General features: G+C 40.4%; 1 protein-coding gene across 6 annotated transcripts in view; it reads left to right on the top strand.

The window, feature by feature from the left end:
• IDE (insulin degrading enzyme) overlaps positions 1-6080 on the top strand; it is a 98754-nt gene extending 92674 nt beyond the window's left edge. For all 6 annotated transcript variants that reach the window (XM_078391315.1, XM_020782916.3, XM_020782913.3 and 3 more), the window contains exon 25: positions 962-6080. In XM_078391315.1, the coding sequence (XP_078247441.1) occupies positions 962-1057 (96 nt within the window). In that variant the 3' untranslated portion in view covers positions 1058-6080. The remainder of the gene's footprint in view (positions 1-961) is intronic.
• The last annotated feature ends 20822 nt before the right edge of the window (positions 6081-26902 follow it).

The raw sequence follows: 26902 nt of genomic DNA, 5'->3' as shown, positions 1-26902 counted from the left end.
CTAAACATCCCACATGTATCTGGGTGAAGTAAGTGAAACCTCTGTATCTGTGTCTGTAGATACAAATGCAGCTCCTATTGGTAATTTATGGATCTCAGCAATACACAAGTGGTGCACTCTATCAGCCAAACTGTATAAGTCACTGCCAAAGAACACTGTGGCTTTGACATCTCATAATAGGGCCTCAGCTATGCTTGGGACTCTTTACCAGTATCTGAATGGACTTCAGATACTGGTAAGCAGGCTTTTAGATACTGATGCAGTGGATGACTACAATTCAGATGTTATACACAGATTATAGTATAAACACTATTTTTTGCTGTCACTGAATGGTTGTCTTTTTGATCTGGAATCTGTTGTGGCCTTTGTTCTGTGTTAATCCCAAAGTCCTCATATTTGTATGTGTTGATGGCTGACTTCTCTGTAGAGAAATGCTAGACTTCTGGCCTGACTGTGAAGCCCTGCTCCCTTTCAGATATATGGGATCTTGGTGATAGTGATTTATAAGTGAGAGAAATCTGCATATAGTTGAATGTATTCTTTCAACAAATTTCAGAGCTAATGTCTGACAGTAAATGCAAGACCCCAAGGTTAGTCCTGTCTCAAGTTAAACATAATCTCATCATACCCCTTTGCATACCAGTTGGATATAATTTAATATGGTAGCTTTATTTTGTAGGCCAACTTTTCTTTAGTGACTTATTATTATTTTCCTAATGAAGAACCGTTGTCATGTTCTGCTGGATATATAACTCTATAAAGTAACTATTTTTAAATCAGTCTTAATCTAACTCAGAAACCTTGTCTTGAAAGTATTGTGTAGCAAGATTTGGAGAGGAGGCCAAGTTTTTTATTGTCCATGTTTAGGACTCTTGTTACCCTGCAAACGGTGATTTTGTGTTCAGTTCACCATACCATATGATAAATTCTCAAAGTCTCTCTCTAAAATGCTTCTTTGCAGCCAGATGTGATTCAGAATATGACAGAGTTCAAGCGCAGTCTACCACTCTTTCCTTTGGTGAAACCTCATATCAATTTCATGGCTGCAAAACTGTGAAGACTTGCTGGATAAAGAACTGGAAGTGGATCAGTCTTATGTAACTTCAGGGTTTTGTTTTGTTTTCATAATGAACAGGCATCTTAAATTGTTATTAGGACAAGCAAACCTGTCTACTATGAGGGTCCCTGATTCCTTCTAGGTTAATTCAGCATAAATGGTGTGATAGGGATACAGCAAATTATGCAAATAGGCTGTAGTCATACGTCATGTTTATTGTAGAGCCACTCTTGGAAACCAAAATCAAGTGGTATATTCAAAGGTCTGTGTAGGTATGGTATATTACACAATAGCGTGGACATTTAAGGGTTTTGTTTGCATAATGGAATATGAAGGTGCTTTCTGAAAAAATGGTTTTACTTTAAAAGCTGTTGCTTTCCTTATGGTCATTAAGACTAAACATTTTGGGAGTTTATTTAATTGGGTGTGGAAGACGAAAACATTATTACATTATATTTTAAAGAAGGCGCATGGAATGATAACCATTTTAAAAAATGATCCTGAGATGCAACCAACTGTTTAGGTTCAATATAAAATCTGTGCAAATGAGAAAAAAATGTCAACGAATGTCTTCACAGAAGAATTGCTAGATATAGCGACAACATTTTAATCTTTGTACACATTTGAGGACATTTTATATTCAGACTAGAAAAATGCTGGAAACACTTGGGTAGCCATCTCCCCCCCCCCCATTCCTAACCCTTGCATTTTCTCAGGGTTATTCTGCTAATGTTTCCTTTAATTTGTATAAATAAAATCTTTTTGACATTTTTCCTCTAGTTTTTCATGTACTGTTTTAGATCCCTACCAAACTGGTACTGTTTTGCTTGTAGAAAAGCTGTCAGTGACTCTTAATATATATTGGAACTGTGGGCTGGAATATACCTCCATGTAAGTATATAAGATGGGAACCTTAGTCCTTACCACAATCACACAGCTTAGTGTATGCCGAATGCACAGATGTGCCACATGAATTTCCAGAATTGGGTGGCAGTTTACCTCAGAGTCTGAGCCACTGCATAGCTCCCACAAAATGTGTCGCCCAGTGATATCTTAATCTGCATTCTAAAATGCTTGATACAAGCCTTCAGGTTCACAGAAATCTTTCTCAGTCTTTGATGTTCAAATTGGAAAGGCGATGTACATTTGCATTATTCAGCTAATATTTATTGTTGGTCCAACAGTTAGACATTAGCTTAAATACAATATCAAGTCGAACATTATTAGGGCAGTATTCTTTGTGTTTAAAAGGTTGTATCTAGTGTTTTAAACATGGGCTAAATATTTGCCATGTGTCTATTTTTTAAAAAAATTGGAACATAGGTCATTTTGAAATTCAATTGTAGCACAATATGACATCATTTAGAGTACAACATAAAATTTATGCCAGTTTCTAGTAATACAGCACAAATGAAAGACATTTATATGCAAAAAATGGAAGTGAAAATTAGGATAAAAAATATTGATCTTTTTCATGTCTAGCCTGATTTTAGTGGGGGTTATGGCACTAACATAAAAAGTGTTCAGGTGCTGAAAGTTTCTTTGATCTGATGTTGATGTGGGAAGGTATTTGCACTTTTCAAAACAAAATAACTTTCGAATACTTACTGTTTTGAAGTTCATTGTACAGATTCATGGTACGAAATATTCGAAGCTTAAGGATACAGTGCTGGAGATAATATGTCAGGAAGATCCCAGTGGATTTCTAATTTCATTTGGTTTTCCAAGAGAAACTGCAGACGTCTGGCTTGTGTGGAGCTAATTGCATTATGTGCATTGATCAGGCAGGGATTTGGGTGTTTTTGACTATCTCACCCACATTTCTTATGACTAATCCCAGCTGACATAGATTGCCTAGTTGATTGTTAGAATAAAATTGTGTGTTTCATCTTCCTGAATACATAATTTATAGAGCAAAGTTGTTTATGTCAAACTAGAAAATAAATAATATAGGATGCAGACTTAGCCCATCTTCTCTTGTATACCATCTTATCACCTTGCTGTATTTCACCTTGTTAAGACTGAAAATTCCTCCTACCCACAGCAAGATCAGTGAGTTGAAAAAAGGAACAAGGCCATAATTTTTCAGGGTGTGTTTGTGCTACTGAAAGTCAACCTTTCAGTCTTCACAAGTTTAGCACTCATTATAGCTGGCTTCATGGTAAGGAGGTCATCTTATTGTTTGATTACTCAGAAAGATATATTTTCCGCATGCTGAGAAGCAATGTGACAATATACAATCAGAAGACCTCTTGTCCAAGTGGCAGTGGCTGAAATTACATAGTATAAGAGGTTTCTTCATTGAATCAGTGAGGCAGCTGTTCTGTAAATTCCATTGATTAGAATATGCCTACTCTAGTTATGACTTAAATTACAGCTACTACAGGCCCATTTCAAATAGTGGCATTAACTCACCAAATCTTCATTGATTCAGTGGCCCTAGTCTAATGTGACTTACTGCAGTAAACAACAGGAGGTAAGGCATTATGTGTTAAATTTGCCATACAATCAGCTGATATCTGCATATTTTAAACTTGGACATTGCCAGTGATCAGAATTCTGCTTCTGTTTGCATGTGGATCACATAACTTACAGTGTCTAGTGACACGGTGCCCATGAAGTGTCTCAGTCTCATGCCTGGTCACATACTTTATTTCATACCCGAGGTGTGCCCTAGCAGTTGGCCGTTGGCTGCAGTTAACCATGGCAAGTGTGCAAAGCTTACATGAACATCTGGATTTTGCCATTATATCTTGATCCTTAGAAATGTTGTTTATGGGATGCATTTGATGATGGCCATCAGTGATGGATCATGCAAGTGTTCACCTGTGGAATCAAAGGACTGGTGTTGAGAGTGGAACCTGGAGAAATTCTCTTGTATAATGCAAGAAGCAATGTATAATATCCTCAAAATTTTTTTAATGATCCCTGAGATAGTAGTTGTGACAAATAGTTTCTCTGACTGAAAAAAAATGAATCACACAAATATTTCTTCAGGATAAGTCAGAGGGATTTTTCGTTCTCCAGCAGTTTTTGCACTCCAGCATCCATTACCTTAGCCCTCATGACCCCACTGGCCAGGGTTGATGAGAGTCGTAGTCTAACATCATGGAGGCAGCATGCATTCTCTGTCACTGTTTATGGGATCATTGACACAGACCCTTATAAGATATCTTTCATGGTGTCAGTTTGTGTTGTATGCTCTGTTAATGTTAGCACACCCATGGTACATTGCCATTTCTATCAATCTTTGTGCAAAGACTTTTTGGCAGGGGCAAGAGGGTCAGAACACCTGTATTTGATTCTCTCTAAGAGAATTCTAGGCATGAATGATGTCATCTGGGTCCCAAGAAAGGACTATAGAATTATGTAGTATTTTAGTCCCATTTCTTCCTCAGTAGCAAGACAACATTTGACCAGAAATATTGAAAGAGTAAATAAATTGGAAAATGAGCAATTTGACAGCAATCTTGCCAACTACCAGCAGAAAAACAACAGCTAGCATTGCTTCATTCATACACCATGGCCAAATCTTGTTGCTTAACTTAATAAATCACTCTAGAGTAGCCCCATTGAATCAATGGGGATTTGGTGAGTCAGTTCCTCTGTAAATTCCATTAATTCAAATAACCCTACTCTGACTGTAACTTACTGTGCTAAAGTAAGTCACAGAGTAGGTCTGTTTGAATCAATGGAACCTGTAGAGGAGCTGACCTACCAAATCTCTAATGATTCGGTGGGCCTGCTGTAGTTGATTTACTACACTAAGCAACAGGATTTTGGCCTATGTCTTCTCATAGTTAACTTTACATTTTACCACAGTTAGTCAGCCAGTGCTTGACTTTTGTGTGTTCCCCTGCTTTATCTAAAATTACTTGTATAACTATTTTTAAAATGAGGATTGGAATGTATGCTACAAAATGATATATTTTGAGACATTATAGTTAAGTGTGCATGGTGGCCAAGAACTATCAATGACTCTCACATACAAAATTAGTTTATGAAACAGCGGATTATTCCTGAAGTATCAGAGCATTTTAAAAATATGGAATCTATATTATAACATACACAGTCATCCAAATTGTGCCTATCACATTAGAGCACATTTTGATCTTGCAAGCATGAAGCCACTGAACAAGTAACCAGTTTTATTCAAAGCAGTTAGCTACCTGCGTACTTCTGAGTGGTTTTTTGATTGCTGAATTGAATGTTTGCCAACCCAATACAAAGCATTTGTGTTGGGGTTATAACGTAATGTAGGGAAAATACTGCTTTTGTGACATCACTTTGGCATAGCATGCATCAAAACATCAGACTGGGTCTTTAGGTTCTGAAATAGTGAACCTGAACTCTTTGGCTGAGTTCCAGAGATACCTGTATAACATGCAAAGCACTACAGGTGCAGTCAGGGAAGATCTGCTGATTTTTCAATTAAATAGTAGTTTTTTGTGCCTATTGAAATGCCACTCCTTGAAGGGCTTCTGTTTTTTGGGAGATGCATCTTTGGGAAGGATGGGTTAGTACTATAGGGTTATGAATGCTGAAAAGTGACCCCTTAGATCCTGACCCATTATTTTATTGGCTATATTGTTCAATTATAGGAATGGCTGTCATAAAACATTGATAATAAGCCTTATTGAAACATACCATGAAGTTGGCATGCTCATGTGCTATGATTGCAACATGTCCACTAGCAATGATAAATTTCTTTTTAAGTGTTCTCCAGCATTTTATAGTTTGAGTTTGGTAAAACAATGCAGTAAGATAACTCAGGCATATCAGTGGATTCTCTCCAATAGATCCAAAGCTGCAGTGTCAACAAGCAATAACAGACTACCTAGAATACACTGTAATTCCATTTTAGTGCTTGTTAAAACATTTATGTAACAAACCATGAATTATGACTGGATTACTGTAATTTTTGCAAGTGCTATTTTGAGCAGTTGATGTGGAATTGGGTGCATGTAGACACACTATGGCAGAGTGTTTGTCATAAACTTGACAATAAACAATCTGAATATAACCTCTGGAGGTCTTCCATTGTTTTGTGCTTAACTTAGTATATATTGGTAGTAACATACCTGTGTCAGACAACAGCTTATACAGCTAGGTGCAGGCTGCCACTTCAAGGAAGATAGTTTAAGTTATTCTTCCAACACATTCAACTTTTTGCTATATGGGGACCATGTGGGTATGTGTGCGCACACCCACATATATCCTAAAAAGCAAAAATTTCTGTGAGTGAATGTGTGTTTGCGTGTGTTGCATATCAGAGTATGGGTGCTTAAAAACATAAGGAACAAGTTAGTGACTGTGTTACTCAATGTAAGCTTCCAAAACACATGCTTTTGCATACAGTGGACCCTTGACTTACAGACGGCTTGACTTACAGACTTTTTGAGTTACAGACTTCTCTGGCCGCAAAATTTAGGTTTGACTTGCAGCCTGAGAATTGACTTACAGACCAGAAAAAACCAAAATGGAACAAAAATGGCCTGTTACGGGATTAATCGGTTTTCAATGCACTGTAGGTCAATGGAGACTTGACCTACAGACTTTTTGACTTGAGAACCGCCTTCCAATACGGATTAAGTTCTCAAGTCAAGACCCCACTGTACTGCTTATAAAACAGTGCTCTTCGTAATTATGCTTAGTTACAACAGGCTTACTTTGACACTACTCCGGTCTGAATTTATACCATAGGGATCTCTGTTTCATTTTAGCTCCCTTTGTTTTTTAAATAAATATTTTGCTTGTTTTGGTAGCATTTCCCCCACTACCCCCAAAATCTCTGACTGTGCTAATGTGAGCATTTTAGGTGGAAGAGAACAGAAATTAGTATGCTGTCCCTCACAGTTGGGAATCCAGTGAGGTGTAGCGGATGAAGTAACAGACTAGGATTCTGGAGACTAGGGTTCAAAACCCCACTCAGCCATGGAAACTCACTGGGGGCATGGAACTATTCAACCACTTCTTAAATATTTTACTCACTTTGATAGCTCTGTTAAGGTCTTTAAGTCAGATCCGACTTGACTGCACATAACAACAAAAACCTTCATGGTTAACCTTTCAAAGTCAAATTAAGGACTCTTGTTGCTTTTTTTCTGTTTTTGATGGCTGGCTTGAGGTTCTAATGTGCTGATCAACCATTTTTTAGTTGCAGTTTTAATTTTGACATTGTATGATCTATGTTATGCTTTCTCCGTTCTTGATGCTTTGTTACTGATACACTTTATATAGGAATTACATAGAACCACTCTGTTCAAATCAGGGGGGGGGGGAATTTAGGCCTTCCAGATGTTTTTTTGGTTGCCATACAGTGGGGCAGGTGGGACTGAGGGGGATTGTCTGGAAACTCAAAGCATTACCCACTCTTGGTTTAAATCGAACACAATGGTGTTGATTCTAAAGTTAGTCAACTTAAGGAAGTTGGTGAAAAGAAAGGTCTCCTTGCCCTCCTGGAAAAGTTCTCTATAGGCAACAGGTAGTTCGAAGGCTAAGAACGGAATAGAAAACTATCCTTCATGAACTTACTGAGGATTCAAATTATTTATTCATAAGCTCTGCTTCTTTTTACTTCCAAACAGTGAGTTTGTAAGATTGTATCCTGGCACTACAGGTCTCAAAATGTGTGTTCTAAACTTAAAGTGATCAATGCACATAAAGGATCAGGATGAAGAAACAAATATAGATTGGACTAAATAAGATGTATTTCTTGGTAATTACACTGAAGATGGCAGTCTTATTTAAGAGCAAGTCCCGCCATAGTTCAATTAGATTAAATGATTCAAGATGCAAATCACACCTCTGTGGACATAAGCACCTTTGAATTCTAGCTGCCTGCTTAGATGTAAGTAATCCAGTTTAACTGGTTTGTAGATTGGCTTTGAGGAAACTGCAGTCTGCACAAGTAAAAGCTTCCCTGTCTAAATAAAAGTGAACTTTGGGATTTGAACAGTTGACATGTCAGAGTACGATACCCAGTGTGTTGAATTGGATAGTGTGACAGACTAGGGCTCAGGACATCTGGGTATGAATCCCTACTTGGACATGGAAACTGAGTGGGGTGTGTGCGTGAAACTAGTAAAACCACTCCTTAAATACTTCATTCGAAAGCCCTATTGCGGTTGCTGTAAGTCAATTCCAACTTGACAGCACATAACACACATCAGAGTGGTGCATATCACATCAAACATAGTCATTTATAACATTGTAGTAAGACTTGGAGAATATTTAGAAATAAAACATTCTTAGGGCTAGATGCAGTTGTAATCCCTATTGATAGGAGATGCCAGTGTTGGCTAAACAAAACCCCATTCATTTCAATGAGGTAGTTAAGTTGCAACTAAAGTTGGATTTTTCCACTAGTCAGGGGAAGCCTATTATTTTATATATACAAATTACACCAAATATCTTAGTTAAAAGCTGTAACAAAGGAGACATTGGAAGAAGAAGGTTGTTAACTGGGATGATGCTTGATTCCAGACCCACCATGCCATTTTGGTGGGATTTCTAAACATCCAGTTAATCTGTGGAATCTCTGACAGCCAGACGGGTGTCGTGTTTAGCTCAGTGGTTCCCAGTCTTGGGTCCCAGGATGTTGTTGGACTATAATTCCTAGAAATCCTGGCCACATAGCTAGTGGTGAAGGCTTCTTGGAGTTTTAAAGAACATCTGGAAACCCAAGGTTGGCAACCACTGGTTTAGAGTACATACTGGGTTATGATTTAAGAGACATGAATTCAAATCTCCACTTGAAAGTCGTTGAATTACTTTGGACAAGCCACACTCCCAGCCTGGTCTATCTCGCGGCGTTCTTGTTACCATCAAGTGGAGAAGAGAGTGAAGGATGCTGCCTGTAGTTCATTGGAGAAAAGGTAGGATACGTACAAAGAGAAAAACAAACAATCTGCTTGTAACTCCCTGTGAACAGAAAGATGATTAAAGAGGCTATGCAATTGGAAAGAAGTCTCTTTTTTTTCATATTTACTCAGCATACATAAGCAGGGGTGGCCCCTGCATAAGACAGAAATAATACTCTTGTTTTTCAAACCTGTAGCTTCTTTCCACACTGACATTTCTACAAATAAAATTAAATTGCTGTTAATTCCTCTGTCTCATATCTAGTCTTGTACTCAGTAACTTTAGTTGCTCTTGAAATCGGCCAGCATCTTTAGCAGGGGTGGCAAGACATTCTCCCACCATTGTGGGGCTGCACCTCCCAGCATCCCTCATCCCTGACTCTACCAGATGGCCCTGCAGCAACTTCTGCAGGGTCCTACCTCACCCACCCCAGCCTATGAAGTTGTTAGGACTGATGTTTCGACTGCCAGAATAAAAATAAAAATATGGAGTGTTGCTTTATTACTGTTGTGCCTCGTAAGACTATCTTATCTTTTTTTCTCTCATTAAGGTTTTTGTTCCCTATCTTTGTTTTTCCTTAACAGTATAGTTTAAAATGACTTTTTCCCTCAAGCTGAACTATGTCAAGAGTGAAAAATAAATCACTTGAGTTTTGTCTCACAATAATCGGAACTCCATATCTATGTGGACTTGCATGGCCTGTTCCAATGCAAACAGTCTAGAGGAGAAACGTTTATGACCTGGAGGTCTGTATTTGTTTATGTCCTTTTCTCTTTTTATAGCCAATAGAGCCACTGTGAATTGGCTGGAAGGAATAGTATTGATGAAGGGTGTCCTTAGTTCTCTCTCTGCCATTTATTTGACCCCCCCCCCCCAGCCAACATAGCCAGGGGTGAAGGGAGTAACACTCCATTGCCATCTGGAGGGCCACATTTCTCTCTCACTCTCTCTCACACACACTTTTGTAAGATGTAGGAACCATATCAGAGACACTTGCGGTGTTTATTAGGTAATAAGAGCTGACTGCAAGGTCAGAGCGTGGCTGAAGTAGCAGGTATTAGAAAAAGAAATCCAGCAGCGTTTAATAGAGGCCTCTTTCTCCCTCCCCTTCCTTTTTAAAAGAACAGCTTTTCCTTGTCTTTTAAAGCAAACAGGTTGAGGAATGATATGACTTGCTTATTTGTCATGTGCTCTGCAAAAGCTAAATATAATGTTTGACATTTAGAAAAGAGGCATATTTTAGCCGTGTTTTGCCTCTGCAGGAGTTGTCTTGAGGCCAGGGAGGCTGTGTATACATCAGGCTGGGCCTTTGAAACACAGTTTTTCCTGCCTGTCTCTTCCCAGTTCTTTGGAAAACGTGTTCCTGTTTGGAATGCTTTGGGGGTATTTATCAGCCCTTTGGTCTTTGGCCGTAAATGTAGACAAAAGTCACACTGGTGGATCAAGGTTACTCTTACACGGTATAAACCCAGATCAAGTTTATTCAGTAAAATTATAACCGACTGTAGATTATTATACTTGCCACCCTTCGTTTAACTGGATGCAAATATCATCATAAACAGTCATCTCCCTGGCTGCTGGCGAAATTTATGCAGCATATGACTCTCCCTTGATGACCTTCCTTTGAGCTGACTCTGCTTGAGGCCTAGCCTTGATTCCTGATGTAAGATCACTGATGATAGATTATAATTATTTTCCAACTAAGGACCAAACTGAATGAGATGTTGAGGAACCTGTTCTCATGTATATTTTATACAAGTGTTGAAAGTAGCTGGGGATTTGGGTAGACTAGTTCAAAATAGGAATCAGAATTTGGGGGGGGGGGAATCAGGTTTCTAAAATTGAAAGATAATACACTACTTCTAATCACAAAACAGACCTTATGATTGTTGTTATCAACAACAAATGTTTTGAATGAGATGTTTTGCATTTTGTTGCTTCTAAGTCTGTTTAGTAATGCTTTACCGAGCATTCAACAAACAATAGTATCTCAAAATGTAACATATTAAAAACAACAACAGAAGAATGTTGCTAAGTTCAAAATCTTGCATTTCCTCCTAAGGTCCACATAGGTATCCATATGGAAGATCAATGGAAGCTGGTTGCTTTTCTGAGAGACAGCATTCTTTGAATCAACCTCGAAACTGGAGCTGTCTTATGCAATGATTCAGGGAGCTGATCAGAAATTACACAAGAGTTTTCACTTTGCCTAATTAATTTAATCTACTTTCCCACCTTAGCCTCCTTTTTGGAATACCCCAGTTGATTTGAACAGGTGGTCTATTTGTCATGAGCGATCACATGACAAATAGACCACCCTGTTCAAATCAACTGGGGTATTCCAAAAAGGAGGCTAAGGTGGGAAAGTAGATTTGGGCAATGCCCAAAGATAGGGGGACCTCAGTTGCAGAGACTCTAGAGGCTGCTCTTTGAGCGCCTCAGGAGCACAGCATTCTCTCAGGCTCAATGTGAAACATCATCATTTATGTTTATATTTAGAATTTAGTATCATTCTATTGCTAAAAACAAGTGTGTAACAAGGATGTGAAATGACATCATATTTGTATTGCTGTAACGTACATTTATTGGGCAGTTATAATAGAATTGTAGAGCTGGGAGGTTGCTCACCAACCCCCTGGTAATGCAGGAATCTACATCGAAAGCAGCCCTGACATATGGTTGTCTAGTCTTTGTTAAAATGTCGCTAACAAAAGAGAGTCTATGACATCCCAAGATAGTCCATTCCAATATAGTCTCAAGCCATGACTTACCAGCAAAAAAATAATGTTTGGGATATATTGAATGTCACAGTGCCTTTTTACAAAAGATTTGAGCAAATTCTTTCAGTACAGGCACTACAGTTCCCCTGATGCATCACTCTAACATATGCTATGGTCATGCCTAGTCATATGCTTGTTTAAATAATAACAATCACATGCCACCAAATAGTTTTGGACTTAAGGTGACCCTTTCCAGAGTACAGAATACAGTGGTGCCCCGCATAGCAACGTTAATCCGTTCCGGATTAATCGTCGCTATCCGGAAACATCGCAATGCAGGGGGAAAACCCCATAGAAATGCATTAAACTTTAATGCATTCCTATGGGGCGAAAACTCACCGTTATGCGAAGATCCTCCATAGCGCCACCATTTTCGCCGCCTCGGTAAGCGAGGAAATCGCGCGAAAATGGTTGCGGCAGCCATTTTGGGCACCTGGTGGCCATTTTGGAACTGCCGATCAGCTGTTCCGCAAACATCGCAATGCGAAGATCGGTAAGCGAAACGCTTACCGATCATCGCAATGCGAGGTTTGGGCTATTAAAACATCTCAATGCAATTGCATTAGCGATCCCAAAAAATAGATCGCTATGTGGATTCGTCATTAAACGGTGCGCTCGTTATGCGAGGCACCACTGTACTCAAAAGAGGTTTACCATCTCCTCCTTCTGAAAGAACCTTGGGGCTATGCAGCTTGCCCGAAAGCCACACAAGCTGTCCCTTCTCCCAGGAGGCACAGTGTGGAACTGAACTCCCAGCTTCTGGCTCTGCAATCACATACCTAACTCTCTGAGCTATCCAGCCAGCTGAGGCTCAATTTGGTGGGTGTATTAGGGAGGGGGAGTTACTATCCATATTAATTTTGTATTGGACTACTCACTGATGTTTTTGTACTCCTAATCGGTCTGCTTTTGGGGGGTTAACTACTAGTCAGCATGAATGGGCTCTCTGTGGCCTTATGGTTGCCAAAAGACACATTTACAACAGTGGAAAGATCAAGGTCCACCCACCCGCTGTAATTTCCATGGACAGAAGACCTTACAAGACTATCAACATATGAACACATGGCATATGGACATCTATGTATGGATATATGTTTAGATACAGTATTTGGAAGCCTTTTACAGAAGTTTATTTTTTCTCTCTCTCTTTCACTTCTGTTTTTCTCTGGGAAATATAGTTATGCTTCTATTTCTGTTGCATTTGCTTATCAGCTTTCCATTGTTTATTTGTATGTTTTGGCTAATAAAATCATTGGCAAAAATTAATTGATTAAAAGCAGTAGTCCATTCCATTGTCAAACTGTTACATCAGCACATTATTAAAGTTTAGGCAGAATCTCCTTTTTCTAAATGTGATTCCAAAGGTTCTTCTGCCCTCTTGAGTAGCAGAAAAGACTGCTTCATCCTCCGTGTGAAAGGCCTTCAAATACTTTAAGATGACTATTATATCACCTCATCATTATCTCCGAGTCTAACGTACCTGCTTTCCTCAGCCATTCTTCGCTGGTTTCCAGACATTTTTATTCAAGAACTTTTGGGGTGGCTGATGTAAAATAATTCATAAGGAGTGTGTGTTTGTGTGTGTGGAGATAGTTGGAACTGGTGGAATTGGAAACGGAGGAAGAAAGTGGCAGGTGGAGGTCAAACAAGACATTTGGGAAAACATTTGAGAGAGATTATACTATGAGTAGAGGGAAAACCACATCTAAGAGTGGTAAGATTAAGAGCAAATACTGTATAACTAAGGGTGTGGTCACATGTCAAAAAAAGTCTGCTTTTGAATCAGGTTTAGCATTTTTTAAATAGATCGTTAAAAATTCTTACTACATGATGCACAAGGAAATGCACACTTTTTTGCCCAGGAAAGCAAGGTATTTTACTCGGTGACAAGCAGGTGATCATATTATTTTAAATTGCTGGTTTGTTCTTGTTTTTTTGAATCGTTTCAGCATATGTGAGCACCTCTGTTGGTGCAAATTGTGTGTGAAATGTTTCTTAAGTAATGGATGCCAGGATGACGGTTTTGGGCTTCGGGGAAAACCTTGCAATCCTATCAGCTAGAGAAAGATTGGGTGGGGAAAATGGCTCCCTCCTACACTTCTGGAAGTTGCTGATGTTGCCAGTTTCTCTTTGCCACTCACTGTTGTGCCTTCCGTCTTGCCAGCCCCAGCTGCCAGTTCCCTCACTCCCTGCTATGCCAGATTGAAAGAAATTTTAAAAATATATTTAAAATAACAACACAGCAACAGTAGTTAGTGGCTGTGAGAGGCAATCAGTGTGAGAATGGACAGATGCAGGATGAAGCCTCAAAGACAGCTATTTAAAAAGCTTGCATAGCTCCCTTGACTGAGATACAACACAGTTTAAAAATGGATTGAAAGTTTTCCCAATAAGATGCATACACCGGCCCAAAAACTATGTGAAGTACCACCTGACTTTAAAATGACTTCAACAACCCTGATCAATCCATCTCCTCATTCATTTTCATAGTGTAATGGTGCCCTAAGAGTCCTGTGGCCTGAGCTCTCATGGACTGCAGACCACCGCTTTAGATGCATCAACATGCCTCTGAAGCACACATCTGAAGTAAGTGGCAAATTCCCATATATCTGAAGAGTGGGAAAACGTATGTCAAAATAGACTTTTTTAATCTTTAAAGGTGCCACAGGACTCTTTGTTGGTTTTGCCCCAAGAGATTAACATGGCTATATCCATGAAGAAAGATCAGAAGTAAATGTGAGGCACAGTATACTAGGCCATGTATGTGTACAGCCTAATACTCAACAGGGGCTCAGTGATGACTCATACACTGACAATGAAATTGCATGAAGGTCCCTTTAGCAGAAGAAATCCAGACAGGAGAAATTATGAAGATGTTTGCTCAAGATGATGAATTTAAACCCAGTACCTTAAGGGTAGCAGTTTAGGGTAAAGATAGCAGCTAGAGGAGAAGGGAAAGGGAAATACCACAAGGGCCCTTGTGTTTCCTTCTTCTTGTTTAAGGCAATGTTCCTTGTGCAGTACAGACAATCTTCTTTCCCCACTTCTGCAGAGTGTCTCATGTTCTACACAAAGTGGGAACCCACATTGGACTACCTCTGTAAAAGCTGGATCTATGGGGCTGCACATTCTTTCCTCATGCAGCAGGATCTCATTTAGGCTTAGAAGCAAAGAACAACCGATCTGGGTATGGATCCTGCTTGGTGTGCAGCTGGTGAATGGCTGGGAATATCTGTTGTGGCTTCTAAACAAGTAAATTGAGAGCACATAAATCCAAAATGCAGCTACAGTGGTGCCTTGATAACGATTGCCTCGTTAAATGACGAAACTGCTATATGATGACTGTTTTGCGATCACTTTTGCGATCGCAAAACAATGTTTTAATAGGCAAAATCCACTTTGTGACAATCGGTTCCCTGCTTCGGGAACCAATTCTTTGCACTACGACGTTTTTAAAACAGCTGATCGGTGGCTTCAAAATGCCTGCCTGCTGTGTAAAATGTCTCCCCGCTGTGTTTTTGGACTGATTCCTCGCTATACAGGCACTGAAAATGGCTGCCCCTATGGAGGATCTTCTCTGGATGGTGAGTTTTTCAGCCCATTGGAACACATTAAACGGGTTTTCGATGTGTTTCAATGGGATTTTTTATTTCACTAAACTAGGATTTCGCTCTACAGCAATTTCGCTGGAACCGATTATCCTCGTTAAGTGAGGCACCACTGTATAACTGTATTATTTGGGAAAGAAATTCATTACAAGTAACTTAGGGTTCCTGCTACAGCGGCAGTCGAAAAAAGAACTGAGGCACTAGGTGTTGGGGGCGGAGTTATATAGCCGGTGTAGAAGAAATGGAGTAGCCCTCATAGTCAACAAAAGAATGGGAAAGGCTGTACTGGGATACAGTCTCGAAAATTGGGATTGACACGGCCTGAAGCCCGACTGTTCCAGTCAGGCTTCAGGCCGCACCATGGTACAAACATGCTCAATCATGCTCACAAACCTTCTACCACCTTGACCTACTCCTATAATTGGTAAGCGTTCTGTCACTTTGCATCAAGACTACATTCGCCTACTAGGCCAACGTCTCTGGACGCACTCGTTCAGTTTCTCCTACACTTGTTTCCCCTGGGACTGGCCCGTTCTACCTGCAAGCTATTTCTTTGAGGCCTGGAAAATATGCGCCCTGCCTATAAGACCACTAACACCTCAGTGGTCTCTCCAATTAGTTCTTCGGCAGCTTATGAGGCCTCATTTAAGCCCTTGGCGTCAGCATCGCTCCACTTGCTAACCCTCAAGACTGCCTTTTTCCTGGCAATAACCTCAGCTCACAGGACTGGAGGACTGGCTACACTAAGAGCAGAACCTAATTTCTGCAAAGTAACCTTACAGCCATAATTACCTTCTTACTAAGATATCTTCTGCTTTCCATTTGAACCAGCCAGCTGTCCTTCCTCAGACAGTCCTGCACTCTCTAGACATGAAGCGTGCTCTGTTATATTATGTGCTCCGCATGACCACTTTTCGTGCCTCACAACGTTTCTTTGTCACCTTTGCTGGCTCCTCCTTCGGAGCACCGGCTTCCTCTCAGAACATCTCTAGATGAATAGTCCAGAGCAGCTGTCTTGCCTATAACTTGGCAGAGACTCCTCTTCCAAAATCAGTGAGAGCTCACTCTACTAGAGCTGTAGCATCCTCAATGGCCTTTCTCCGTGGAGTGGACATCGCAGATGTCTGCCATGCTGCCACATGCGCCACTCTGTCTACCTTCATCTCGCACTACCGCCTGGATGTCCATCCGAAGGTTCAGGCTGCGGTAGGTCGAGCTGTCCTGGCTTCTGCACTTTGGTGACGTCCCTCCTCCGGGTTAGTCAGCTTGCCAGTCACCCATTAGTGTGTATTCACAGAGACCACGAAGGAGAAAAAGAAGTTAATTACCTGTAACTCTGTTTCTTCGAGTGGTCATCTCTGAATTCACACTCCCCACCCTCCTCCTCGCTGTCCATCATGTGTACCATTGCACGCTAGGCAGCGGCAGTCGGTTCCTTGGAATTGAGGCACTAGGTGCCGGGGGCACAGCTATATAGCTGGTGTAGGGGAGGTCCCAGCACCAAGTGCTTAAAGCTATAGAAGCTTCCAAGACTGCTCTGCTCAGGTGCAGATTAACCCATTAGTGTGAATTCACAGACGACCACTCAAAGAACCAGAGTTACAGGTAAGTAACTTCTTTTTTCTGTTCATGGGGTTTTCTTGGCAAAGATACTGGAGTGGCTTGCCAGTTCCTGCTCCAGGTGGATCGCATTTAGTCAGAACTCTCCACTATGACCTGTCCATCTCGGGAGTCCCTGCACGGCATAGCCCATAGTTTCTCTGAATTACTCAAGCCCCTTCGCCACGATAAGGCAGAATTCCATGAAGGGGCTGCACACATTAGTTTATACCAAAAACATGTAGAGGTTTTAGATAGTTGGCAAAGCCAGTCCGCCACTCCCTCCAGCGCCAGGAATTCATTCCAGGAGAGAAAAAGTGCACCTTTGTATCGAAGGCCATGAAGTCTTCTCTGATCTGACACTGCTTTAAAAACATGGGGCATCTTTTCATCCTACACAATAGGCGAGAAAGTTGGGGGGGGGGAAACACATTATGCCCGTTATAAAATATACTGATTAGAACTCTTGCTGAGTCTTTCCCACTGCACAGCTGCTACCCAATCTTTGAAACATTTTGAGTTGTCTACATTCCCATTCATGGTGAATTAATAAGAGCTGGTGATGATAAACATCCACTATCCACTACACAATGGTCGGAAGATCTATTAGCACTAGCTTCATTTGAACAAGTGTCAAATAGCTGCAAATTGTCAAATAGCTGCCAGTTTCATGACAACGTTTACCTAGACATCTGGGAGGCCTACACTGATTTACATGCATAATATGAGATGGTTGCAACTATATTGCAAACTTATAATGGTAGTTTGTAGTAAGTACTAACATCATTGCATTTACCTTTTTTTGCTATGTTTTTGCTTTGTTTTTCACGTTTTCTTTGTTAGTTCAATTTAAATATGTTTGGAATTTTTATGTTAAATCTGTAAAAGTAAAAAAATAAAAAATAAAACACTGGTGATTATAAAAGCCAAAAAACCAGGTTTTACTGTAGCAGGACCTTCCTTGATCCACCATGAGGATTCATAGGAAGCTACCTTTCATCTAGCCTGGCATTATCAGCTTTGGCTCTCCAGGGCTTCAGGTGACATTCTTCTGTGCACCTAACTCTCCTTGGTGATCCTAGATATTACTAAGGGATGTTTGCAAGTCTTTGGGTCCAAGTCCTAAGTCTGAGTCTTTGGTGTCAAGTCTGAAGTCCCTACTAAAAAGAAGTGTTTTTCTCCAGAAAAGAGGGAGGGGTGAGTGGCTTCCAAGTCACTCGTTGAGTCCGAGTTGAAGTCAGGTTGCTGGTGCAACTTAAATCTGACTTGACAACGAGTCCTGCAACTCAAGTTCCCATTGCCAGTACTACTTGGGGTACTATCTGAGTACTAACCAGACACTACTTAGCTGCTAAAATTAGGTCAGATTCGGTGTGTTCATCTGGAACATCTTAGGTGTCTGCTTTTCAAGGTTTATGCACTTCTAAATGTGTCCTCCCATTGACTAACATGTCTGGGCACATTTTCTAGATGCATTTCTTTTTTTCTTTCCTTTTCTCTTAGTGCTCAAGTCACATTGCTTGTTAGTAAAGGTATGCATTTCTGATTGCAACTTGTATGTCAGGCTGTGTTCACACCCGGGGTGGTGCAGATTGTTTATCTCAGTTATAAGCCAAATCAGATGCACGTCACACCCATCCATAATCCTGCATGTATGTGTTGATGCCCTAGGAATGCTGTGCCCTTTGCCCTCCACCCAATGCAATGGATGGCTCCCTTGATCTATCTGCAGAAATGACCTCATTGGGTCTGCTTTTCTCTCCCTCTTTTCTTTCCTTTTGTCTTCTTTTGCAGTTACTATACAGTGATCTCTCCTGGGTTCTATTTTCACTCCCAAGTTTTACCCTGTCTGGAGGCTTGCTGTCCTGTAGCACAGGGCTGCACCAGGAGCTGTGCACCATTTTGTTTTAAAAGAAGAGGCTGTTCCCACTCCCACAGCCAATGGAAAAGACCAAATACAGTAGAGTCAACGGAGCAGATGTGGTGTTTCTATCTGTTCTTACTTATCATACAGAGATACTAACCTATTGCCCCATTTTACCGCCTCAGATTTCATAGACATTCCCTCAACAGAGGAATTTGTTTGAAAGGTTTTCCCCCTGTGAAGTTCAACTGCAAGGAAGTTTCTCCCACCGTCTGGCCTGTATGCTTTCAATTATAGAACACAAGTTTTGTGGGCAAGTGATTTGTAATGAAAACCACCCTTGTTACTTCTGATGAATTCTTGAGCTGCCTGATGCATAAGGAGGACCATATCACTTCAGATAATGTAGTTTTATTCAGGTGCCAAGAGGGAAAATGTGAACTCTCAATTTGCTTGCCATATGCTTAAGAGCAAACACCTTTTAAAAATCAGTTGGCCACAGCTTCAGCATGTTATGCAACATTTAATTGGGAATTAAAGTCACATTTAATTGGGAATTAAATGTGACTTGCAGCACACCAAAAATGAATACATGTGGGAGAGAGATATTGTTCCTCTGTCATAATAACAAGAGTCAAACTAGACAAGCATGCCTTCTCCCTTTCTGAAAGAGATCTCCTCAGAAATATGTCCCTTAGAAATCAGCATTGCAAATTAAGTCTGAGTTAGCCATCAAATGGCCTATCAGAAAGCAAAGCACATTAAATGCAGGATACCTCAGTGAGGAAAGTCATGAGGTTTGACAAACAGACATTTCATTACTTGGGGGAGCATCTTCACGCACACAAACACATGATAAAGGTATTTTCTAGTGTGATTCTGATTCTAACTTTGAAAAGGTGGGTGAACAGGATCTGTTGAAACTTCACTTTTCCCATTGCCTTGACATATTTCTGCTATGAACAGAGACTGCTTCTTAATATCAAAATGGCCTGGGGATGTCCAATGAAAAAGCAGATCATGGGACACATTATGATCCCTTCTTCATTTAAAGATCTTTTGCCATCTCCATCGTTGCTTTTAATTGTTAATTCATTTCATTTCTATGCCCACTTTCTCCTAATATAGGAACTCAAGGCAGATCACACACAATTAAAGAAACAGATACAGCCATGGTAAGCTAGACTGTAAAGAACAAGCTATTAAAACATCACAATTAAAAAAATTATAAGACTTTGAAACACACAGACATGAGAAAGCAGTAAAATGTATGGCATCCTATATTAAAGTGTATTTTCTCAGCTGTCCAAAGTAGTGTTTCAAAGCCTGCCCAGAAATAAAGGCATTTGGCTACAGAGGATAATAGGAAGGGGGCCAGCCTGGTCTCCTATTGAAGGGAGCTCAGTAATCTGAAAATACCCTTTCTCATGTCCTCACCAAGCATCCCTGTGAGGGAGAAGGGATAAAGTGAAAGGCCAACGTTGGGGAGGCTCATACTACAAGACTGTGATCTTTGAACTGGGGCCAGAAAAAAACCAGTAGCCAGTCAAGAGGAAGCTTGTTCTTATTTTATGTGAATGTGGGGGTATCCAGCCCAGGGCTGCACAAATGCACTCCTTCAGATGCTAGCGGTTTGCAAAGACGGTTTGTTCAGGTAGACCGTGGGCAGGGCCCTGGCTATTGAGAAAGGGGAGCAAAGCTGAATGAGTGCTGCCGTGCTTTTACTTCACTTCTGTGCTTTTAAGTTGCTTTTTATTGCCACTGTGTTATATTATCATTTGTTTAATTTTATTTTAACTTCTTAACAAGTTGTATTTTCATCTGTAGGGGTTTTTTGAACCATGTTGCTTGCTTCCCCAAGTTCTGGTTTGGCAGAAAAGTTGGGAAGTAATGAAAAAACAAGCGGTCACCAGCGTAACCAATGGGAAGGCATGATGGAATTATAGTTCAGCACCCGGGGGGGGGCTGATGAGTTCCTGACCCTCCTTTAAATGTACTTTGGCCTGAACATCTGATGCTGAAAGAATTGGTAAATGTGAATGCGATTGACTGACTGGGTACCGGCCATGCAAATAAATGTGAAAGAATGCTAAAGGCAGCTGTGATCAGGGTTGGAAATGTGTGGTTTTCAGACTATAGTGCTCATAATTTTTCATCTTTGATTAAGTTGGTTGGAGCTGAAGGGACCTGGAGTCAAACAGCATGGGGACAGATACCAGTTCTCCAGCCCTGATTAAAATGGACGAGAAGGAAAAAAGTGTTGCATAGTTTTGAATTTCTGGTAAAACTCCTCTTGCTAAACAGCAGGAGTACTGTACAGAGATTCACAGATGAGAATGGCTTAAAGTTCCCCAGATAGTCCACCCCCTTTTCATTAACTGACACAAAATCTGAATAACGTACTTGAAGACATTTGTGTGGGGGGGGGAGTTTAATTATAGTTGTGAACAGATCAACAGGAAACTAACAAACAAAACGGCCTCCAACAGACTAAAGATAGGGAAAGAAACATGCAGCAGAGGCGGGGCTTTGTTTAAATACAAAAGTGGAAAGGAATGATTGGTTAGTGCTTGTGGTGTGGCGTTCGCCCTTGTGGCCCCTGCTTATTTTGCTTTCACAAAGGCTCATGTCGTTTTTTCTTCTCGCTGCCACCACTTGTGGCGTTCACCCAGTGCCCCTGTTTAATCTCCCTTAAACGTAGGTTCACCTTCTGGATGAGTTTCCACTTTACACGCTGCCACCAGGTATTATTCACCTAATACCAATTATGTATTTCAGACACGAGTGCTGCGAAATGTAACAGGTTTATTGAACTTCTGAGTTTGAGAATCAGAGGTTTAAATTACAGGTGTTCTTTTATTGTCATGTAAATCACAATGGGTAAATAGCAGATATTTGGTATCGTTCATTAAATAGGATTTATTTATGCATTGGTTTGATGGTACTTATATTCAGAACAACAATATACTTTGGTAATTATCTATTCTCTATTACTTATAACTCTTTCTCTATTCTCTTTATCATTCCAACTGTTCAATCTACTGTATGTATTAACCTTCTCAATTCACTGTCCTAACTTTCCCTCTCCTAATCACTATCTATCTTCTGCTTCTCTCTAACTCCTGTCATCTTCCTTCTCTCTCTAACTCTTAACTGTCACTTTTCACTTTTTGCCCCGCCCCTCCTGCCCTATCTTTGGCTCCTCCCTTTGGAGCTTTCATGATGGACAGAGAGGAGTGATGTCATGTGTTGGCATTTCGCCACAGTGCTGGATAGATTGACAGTCACTCCAGTCCAGAAAGGTCCCTCCCAGTCACTCCAAGCACAGACAGCATGCAAGGTTGTATATTTGAGAGTATATTTGATGAAAGCAACATCAAGCGATGTTACACTTGTAAAACAGCCATCTGTGTTGGTAATCTCATCTAAGTTGGGAATTTGTCTTAGTGGAGGCAGTGAATATTTCCAGCTAGGCACTAATGAACACAGGTTTGTGCACTGGCACAGCAGAATTCAGCATGCTAAGCCTATGCCTGTCAATTCCATTGGGTACATGTGCATTAAGAACAGTTCAACTCTGTTGGATCTTTGCCACTGAAAAACACATTCTTAGGTGACTGCAGTCTGCTCACATATGATTTGGGCTGAGTCTGTAGTGTAGCAAGGTGGGCTCCAGAGGTATTACGTCATTAATCTGGTGCTCAAGAAAATAGTTGTACAAGAAAAGCCAGCAAGCTTTAATTCTTTGTGACTTTTAGTTCCTGTTTGGTTCTGTTTTTCTGAATCCCACTGCATTTCCTTCCCATCCTTTTTTATGAATAGATTGTGAAACCTTATTCCTTCCCACACAGAAATTTGTACACATTTGTTGCATGTTTCCTCTAATGTACATATTTATTAATTAATGTGTTTTACATCATTCATAGACTTATTTGGACATTCAGTCTAATTTACCAGTTTCCTTCCATTTACTGTACTAAAGTGCCTTTATGCTTATTTGTTTGTTCCATTGGTACACACTTTAGCCCTTTGCATTGTGAATAATTCTGGGCATGCTTTGTTTTTTCTAAATTAATCATAAATTTTGCAAATATGCAAATTCTTGAAGTGAGGTGCATTTCTTCTCACAGTATGGTTCTCAGGAGGGGAAGGGAAGGAAAGGAAGGAAAGGGGAGGGAAGGGAATTTTGGCAAGAACTTAAAATCGGGTGAGATTCTTTCCTATTCCTAAAAATAAGTTAGCCGTTGCAATGAAAAGTCTAGGTACTCCAAATACCTATGTTCAGTGTGGATGATAACAATAATGATGATGACTGCAGACTGCTCTTCATTTCAGATGTATTGTCCCAAACATGTCAGAGCTGGGTAGCATCCCTTACTCCAGAGCAAAGCTATTGGAACAGATGGGAGAGTAAGAGTACTGTCCTACAACCACATTTTTCACTGATCATGAGGAAACATATGAGCCCTTACATTTCATGATCAAGTTTCAAATGTATTCCTTTATTAAGAGCTGAAGGTGCAGCTTTTGGTGCAAGGGACTTGGCCAAGAACAGAAACTGCTGCCATGAAACGAAGTTGAAGTATTCAGATCCAAAACACAATGGTGTACTTTTGAAGTGCCTCCCCCCAAACAAAACAAAAATAAGGGAAAGAAGAGCATTTTCCTTCATTGAAGTACTGTATGAAAAGAACATGGCTGATCCAAGTCAGTAGTGGATTATAGCCTGAAGCTGCAGTTTTATGATCTGCTCAACTGCTCTGGTGTATTTCTGTTTGTTAGTTACAGTATTCTCCTATCCTGCCTTGTCAAATGCCAAATAGTATTTGTAGAGGATTCGTGGCCATGTCTGACGAGGTGCTGAGTGTGTGTTGGTCACACACCTGATTCTGGGCCCAGCATGTATCCTTTGTCTCATTAATTAGCTACAGTTAGCTGTGACAATTTATTTGATCCATACATGAGCACCCATATGATTTTGGTCAAAGAGGTCAAAAGTCTTTAACATGGTCCTCCTCCTCCTTTATCTTCATAGAAGCTCTGTGAGGTAGATCAGAATGCAGAATGAGGCCAAAAGTTCTGACTTTCCAGATATTTTACTTTACAGCTTCCAACCTAACACGGCTCATGTAAGAGTCTATGGGTTCTGTAGTCCAAAAGTTGGAAAGGGCCAAAGAACTGGGATCTGATAAGTTGTGGTCTAGCTAGAGCTTTAAATACAACATGTCCTTGACTGGCATTCTCATTCACAAGTTTATGTTATGTCTTTATGTGGCAATCCTCAATGTCTTTTGTGGGTATACATTTCCTGTCTGGCTCCATGTGGAGGCTCATCTCTTTCCAATTAGAAGTTAGAATGGATTCCAGATTTCCAAAATTTAAAAGAAGAAAATACAGCAGCGCTTTTGATATAAACCATAACACAGGTGTTGCCTTTCGTAACACCTAAAAGAGGAAAACCTGTACTTTTCCTTTGGCATTAATTCTATAGTGAGAGGAAGCACTGGACCACAAACAGGTCTGTTTTGCTTCAGCAGTGACTTTCTCAGCATTTTGCATGCAGGGCTCCAGAACTGCCGAAACAGCAGCTGCAGACAGCTTTCCTATGGCTTAGGGAGTGAAACAGCCAGCATGAAATTAAGCGCCAGCAGGCATATGTTTTGACAGGTGCCTCTGTGCTCATTCAGCTGGAGCATTTTGAAGTCACAGAACTGGCTGAGGACATTTTGCTATCTGAGCGGGAGCAGCAAACAATGGATTTCTGTCACCCAAAACAAGGTGCATAAAGATACTTTAGTACTGAAGCAGAAAATTGCACAAGCACCTCTCTCCAGCGTTGGCAATCAAAAATACCACAAGAACACACGAAATCAGTGACCATTTGCTGCCTTTTCGAAAAAGCCCAAATCTGACACCTGAGTTAGCTGTCTCACTTTGTCTAATGATAGGGCTGGCCCTGTGAAACAATAGTTGACATCCGAGCTTGGGATTTGAATTTTTCTATCAACTCATTTGTTGCTTGGTTCAGATGGCACACACATCATGTTTTTTTACCAATGAGTAGAGAAAGGGAGGGAGGGAGAGAAAGACAATTGACACTGTAGGGAAAGAAGGTCAGATGAAAATGAGCTTGTTGATAGATTACCATAAAGTCCACCTCATTGACCCAGGAGGGATATTAAAAATAAATTACTAACTAGAAAAAAACTTTGTTTTTATTTACCGTATTTTTTCCATGTATAAGACAACCCAATGTATAAGATGACCCCCACTTTTCTAACCCCAAATTAGAAAATTTGATCGCTCCTTTCACCCTCCACTTCCTAAGCCCTGTGAAAGCAGGATCAAAGGGATGCAAAAGTGGAGGGGGAAAGCAGCAATGAAAGGGCTGCAGAATTAAAGGGCTGTGATCCTGCAGCCCTTTTAGCCCTTTGAACGCTGGTTTTCCCACCACTTCTTAAGCCCCATGGGGCTTAGGAAGTAGTGGGGAAAGCAGTGATCAAAGGGCTGCAGGATCAAAGGACTGTGATCCTGCAGCACTTTGATCCCTTTCCCCCCTACTTCCGTGTATAAAACCACCCTAAATTTTTAGTCTAAAGATTTTAGATAAAAGTATCCTCTTATACACAGAAAAATACGGTATCTGTTTTCCTAAGGACTACTTCGTGACATCAAACATTTTTTTAACACAGACTGTAAAAGAATACTAGTCAATTGCAATTCCTATGTTTTTCAGTCAAGGTGACCAGCTGACAGATCTCTTCACAATCACACAACAGATCCTGGTTATGCCAGTTGTGGGATCTAGAGGAATTTTACTCTTGGGCAAGTGAGTAGAATCAGTTGCCATTAACATTCTTGGAATTTATTCACATTAAAGCAGTGCTCCAGACAGTCATCACTATCACAATGTCCTGAAGATGGTGATGTTTATGAAGACAGTAACACACAGCCACCAGATTGCTAGCGATGTCCCTGGGTATATCGAATGACATTATTCCCATTTTGAAACAGCTGCACTGGATCTTTTGTAATTTGCTTCTGGAAACACTGTTACTTTAACTTACATTCTAAATAGCTTAGGACTTGGCTATCTAAAGGACCACATGATTGTGCTATATTACAAGATTATCCTGTTGTTTCTGCCTGGAAGCCTAGCCTTTAGACTGAAGGTGAGAAGAAATGGGATGTCCTTCAGAGCCAAGGAAAGAGGCGGGGCCTTTTGAGTTGAGGCTTTCCTTCCTTCTACTTGGAACATTGATTGGGTTTATCATCACCTCTGGTTTCCCTTTGGTCACAGCTGATTTCTTTAAAACATTTGCCTAGCCTTTTCAGATACTGTTTTAAATGTATTATCACCAAGTCATTTTAATACTAAAACCCACAAATAAATGGCATAAATAAAAGGAAGCTTTGGTCTGTGCATCTGAAGTGGGCTCTAGTCACTGAGGCATAGGCCAAATGAAATGTATTTGTCTTTGCTTTAAGACTCTTTGCTGTTTTCACTGCAACAGGCTGCTCTGAATAGCATTCATTTTAAGTAATGCTTTTGACTATTTGAATTGGTCTTGTTTTTATTAAACCAACTTTGTTGTAACATGAAATAGAATTATCTAAACCAAATCAAGTGAAATATCATTGTGAGGGGTTAGTTCCAGCTCCCTTTGCTGTTGGGACCCAGCAGCCTTGTTTAATTTTTAATGTCGCCATAACACAGACATTAGAAAAGGACCACTACATTAACAAGATTGATTGAACACAATGGGCTATTGTATCTGATTTGCAGCTGAATTCCTTTGTCCATACACAGATTAGCCCTCAGTGGTATGTCCAGGTCTTTGCCACTGTAATGCTCTTAGAGAACAATTCCCTTTTGGGATACAAGTCCAATACCCCTTTATGCTAGGTGGGTCTGATGGGAGTTGTGGGCAAAAATACTGGAGAGGCCAAAGGTTCAATTCCTCTGTTTTAAATGTATAGCCTTCTCATCACCGGCCCTAGGACTTTGTTATTCTGTTCACCAGCCAGCTTGATGCTAGCAACAGAAGACAGACTGCAGCAGTAGTACTTGGAAACTCCACAGCAGGAACAGATTTTGGAGCTGGAATATGTACACCAAGCTTCCTGTACT

Source organism: Pogona vitticeps, chromosome 3 (genome assembly GCF_051106095.1).
Source record: "Pogona vitticeps strain Pit_001003342236 chromosome 3, PviZW2.1, whole genome shotgun sequence".
Classification (NCBI taxonomy): Eukaryota; Metazoa; Chordata; class Lepidosauria; order Squamata; family Agamidae; genus Pogona; species Pogona vitticeps.
Note: the sequence above shows the minus strand (reverse complement) of the source record. Positions and strands in the feature narration are given on the sequence as shown.